Here is a 2,773-nt window from a genome sequence, read left to right as displayed (position 1 = left end):
TTGTGGGGCCTTCAACCCTAGCATTTTCTTCTGTCAATCCAATCCCTTCAACAGCAGCAGCAGCTGCTGCGTTGCTGCTGTTCCTTGACGAGTCTCGCGCGTGCTGCTGCTGCTGCTGCTGCTGCTGCTGCTCTATGAGGAGACTCATGTGTGCTGCTGCTGCTGCTGCTGCTGCTGGGCGCAAGTCTCTCCCCGGCTAAGTGCTGCTGCTTGGGGCCCCCACCAGCAACCAGCTAGCTAGGGGCCCCCAGCGCGGGGATGGAGCGGGGGCCTCCCCAGGGGCCCCAGGGGGGCCCCCAGGGGCCCCAGGGGCCCCCGGGGGCCCCCCAGGGCCCCCCGGGGGCCCCTCTTGCTGCTGCTGGGGAGCGGCAAAACAGCCTGCGGCTTTCTCCGTTGGAGTACAGGTGGGGCCTTTTGTGAAATAACAAAAGAGAAAAAAAGAAATAAAAAGAAATAAAAGAAATAAAAGAAATAAAAGAAATAAAGAAATAAAAGAAATAAAAGGAGACAAAAACAAGAAAGGAGACACAAGGAGACACAAAGAGCTGCTGGATATAGACAGCAGCGGAGACGCAGCCACAGACGCACACAGCGTAACTACTACACGCAGCAGCAGCAGCTGCTGCTGCAGCAGCAGCAGCTGCTGCAGCAGCAGCAGCTGCAGCAGCAGCTGCAGCAGCAGCAGCAGCAGCAGCAGCAGCAGCAGCAGCCGGCGTGTGGGTGTGTGCTGCAGCGGGAACGAGCTGTTTCGCTACATTTTGCTGCTGCCGTCTCCAGTTCCTGCTGCAGTGCTGGCTTCTCCGCTGGGCTGCTGCTGCTGCTTGCGGGCCTTGTGTCCCTTCGACTTGCATGTGCTGCTGCGGCTGCTGCCGCTGCAGCAAACTGTCTCCGAAAGGGCCATGCGGCTGTGGGTCTCCTCCAGCAGCATGGGCGAGCTGCGGCGTTCGCTGCAGCGCCTCGCAGCAGCAAGTTTCATCCGCGCCATCGAGCCCCCCGCTGCTGCTGCTGCTGCTGCTGCTGCTGGAGGGGCCCCCAAGGGCCCCCCTGCCCTTCATAGGCCTCCCCCCCAGGGCCAGCTTCCCCCCCCGCGAGTTGCTGCTGCAGCACAGCCGCAGCAAATGGGACTTTTTGCTGCAGCTCATTTTGGGGGCCCAGGGGGGCCTCGAGCCCCGCGAGGGGCCCCCCTCCGCCCCCGCCCCCTCCCCAGACCTCCTCACCGTCGGCCCAAACCCTAAACCCTAAACCCTAAACCCTCGCGCAGAAACCCCGCCGGCGTCCTGCTGCTGCTGCTGCTGCTGCTGCTGCTGCTGCTGCTGGCTATGCAGCTTTGGTGACTGCGCTGTGGGGCGCTCCTTGTGGCGCAGAGAGCCTTGGGGGCTTCGGAATTTGGGCTAGGGGCTTAGGGTTTAGGGTTTAGGGTTTTGGATTTAGGGTTTGGGGTTTAGGGTTTAGGGTTTAGGGTTTGGGTGGGTGCAGGTGCTTCACCGCAAGCGGCTGCTGTGCGAAGAGAGGCCTTCGGCTGCGCCGGTGCAGCAGCCGCCGCAGCCCTTGTTCGCGGGCTCCCCTGCTGCTGCTGCTGCTGCTGCTGCTGCTAGCAGCAGCAGCAGCAGCAGCAGCACGGACTACGTGATGGCGAAGGAGGCCTTCTCGTGGCTGCTGAAGGACTTGAAGGCCCAACTCTGTTCTTTGCTGCGGGAGTTTTTGCTGCTGGTGGACGGGGGCTTTCTTACAAATGTGGCTCACGAAGCAGCAGTCCGCAGCAGCAGCAGCAGCAGCAGCAGCAGGGGCAAGGGGGCGAAGCGCGGCGGCAGCAGCAGCAGCCGCAGCAGCAGCAGCAGCAGCAGCAGCAGCGACAGGGCCCGCCCAGACGGGGGCGACCCAGGCGAGGGGCCCGCAGTGGCCTCCGCCGACCTCGTGCAGGCCAAGGCACAAGAGGCAAGCCGCTGTCTGCTGCTGCTGCTGCTGCTGCTGCTGCTGCTGCTGCTGCTGCTGCTGCTGCTGCTAGGTGTTGCCTGCTGCTGCTGCTGCAGCTGTCAGTTTGGCGTGCGTTCGCCGTGGCGGTTCTGCTGCTGCTGGCAGTTTGCCCATCTGCTTTTTTGTCCCCCGTGCTGCTGCGGCTTCACTCCCTGCTGCTGCTGCTGCTGCTGCTGCTGCTGCTGCTGCTCAGATGGAAGAGACTTTGCTGCTGCTGGTGGCAATTGCTGAGTCCACAATAGGCCAGCCTTTCTCTCTGGCCCACATGACGGCCCCACAGCTGCGGCTGCTGCACTTTTGTGAGGACTTGGGGATTGTTTGGATCTCCCCCGAGGGCGGTGGGGGCCCCCTGGGGGCAGGGGGGCCCCCCGGGGGCCCCCTGGCAGGGGGGCCCCCTGGGGGCCCCAGCAAGAAGGGCGAGGGCCGGGGGCCAGCCGGGGCCCCCGCTTTGCTTTTGCTGCTGCGCATGCGCTGCTGATTAGAAACGATCCCCACAGCCAGCAGGGTACTGCAGCGCAGCAGGGAGAGGGGGCCCCCAGGCTGCGGCAGCAGCAGCAGCAGCAGCAGCAGCAAAGAGGCAGCGACACAGAGTCCTGGGAACCCAGCGGGGGCCCCTCTTCGGTAGATGCTGCGTCTCTGGCCTTGGGGCCCTTTCACCCCTGGCTTGCTGCGAGCCCCAAGTCAGGCCTGCTGCTGCTGCTGCTGCTGCTGCTGCTGCTGCTGCTGCTGCTGCTGGTTGCGCGTCTCTTTGCTTTGTCTCTTTCTTCTTTTGTCCCTTTTTGTTGGGTCTTTGTCTCCT

At 63.7% G+C, this 2,773-nt stretch overlaps 1 protein-coding gene across 1 annotated transcript; it reads left to right on the top strand.

The window, feature by feature from the left end:
- Positions 1-258: 258 nt before the first annotated feature.
- Positions 259-2,452, top strand: ENH_00019860 (hypothetical protein; the record flags this gene model as incomplete). Its single annotated transcript, XM_013584515.1, has 4 exons — positions 259-404; positions 734-1,091; positions 1,477-1,914; positions 2,168-2,452. 4 exons carry the CDS (start codon positions 259-261, stop codon positions 2,450-2,452), a joined length of 1,227 nt encoding a protein of 408 aa, XP_013439969.1.
- Between the last annotated feature and the right edge of the window lie 321 nt (positions 2,453-2,773).

The sequence above is a fragment of the Eimeria necatrix genome, genomic scaffold (assembly GCF_000499385.1).
Source record: "Eimeria necatrix Houghton genomic scaffold, Enh_scaff1674, whole genome shotgun sequence".
Classification (NCBI taxonomy): Eukaryota; Apicomplexa; class Conoidasida; order Eucoccidiorida; family Eimeriidae; genus Eimeria; species Eimeria necatrix.
The sequence above is the reverse complement of the archived record's forward strand: the minus strand, read 5'-3'. Positions and strand labels throughout refer to the sequence as shown.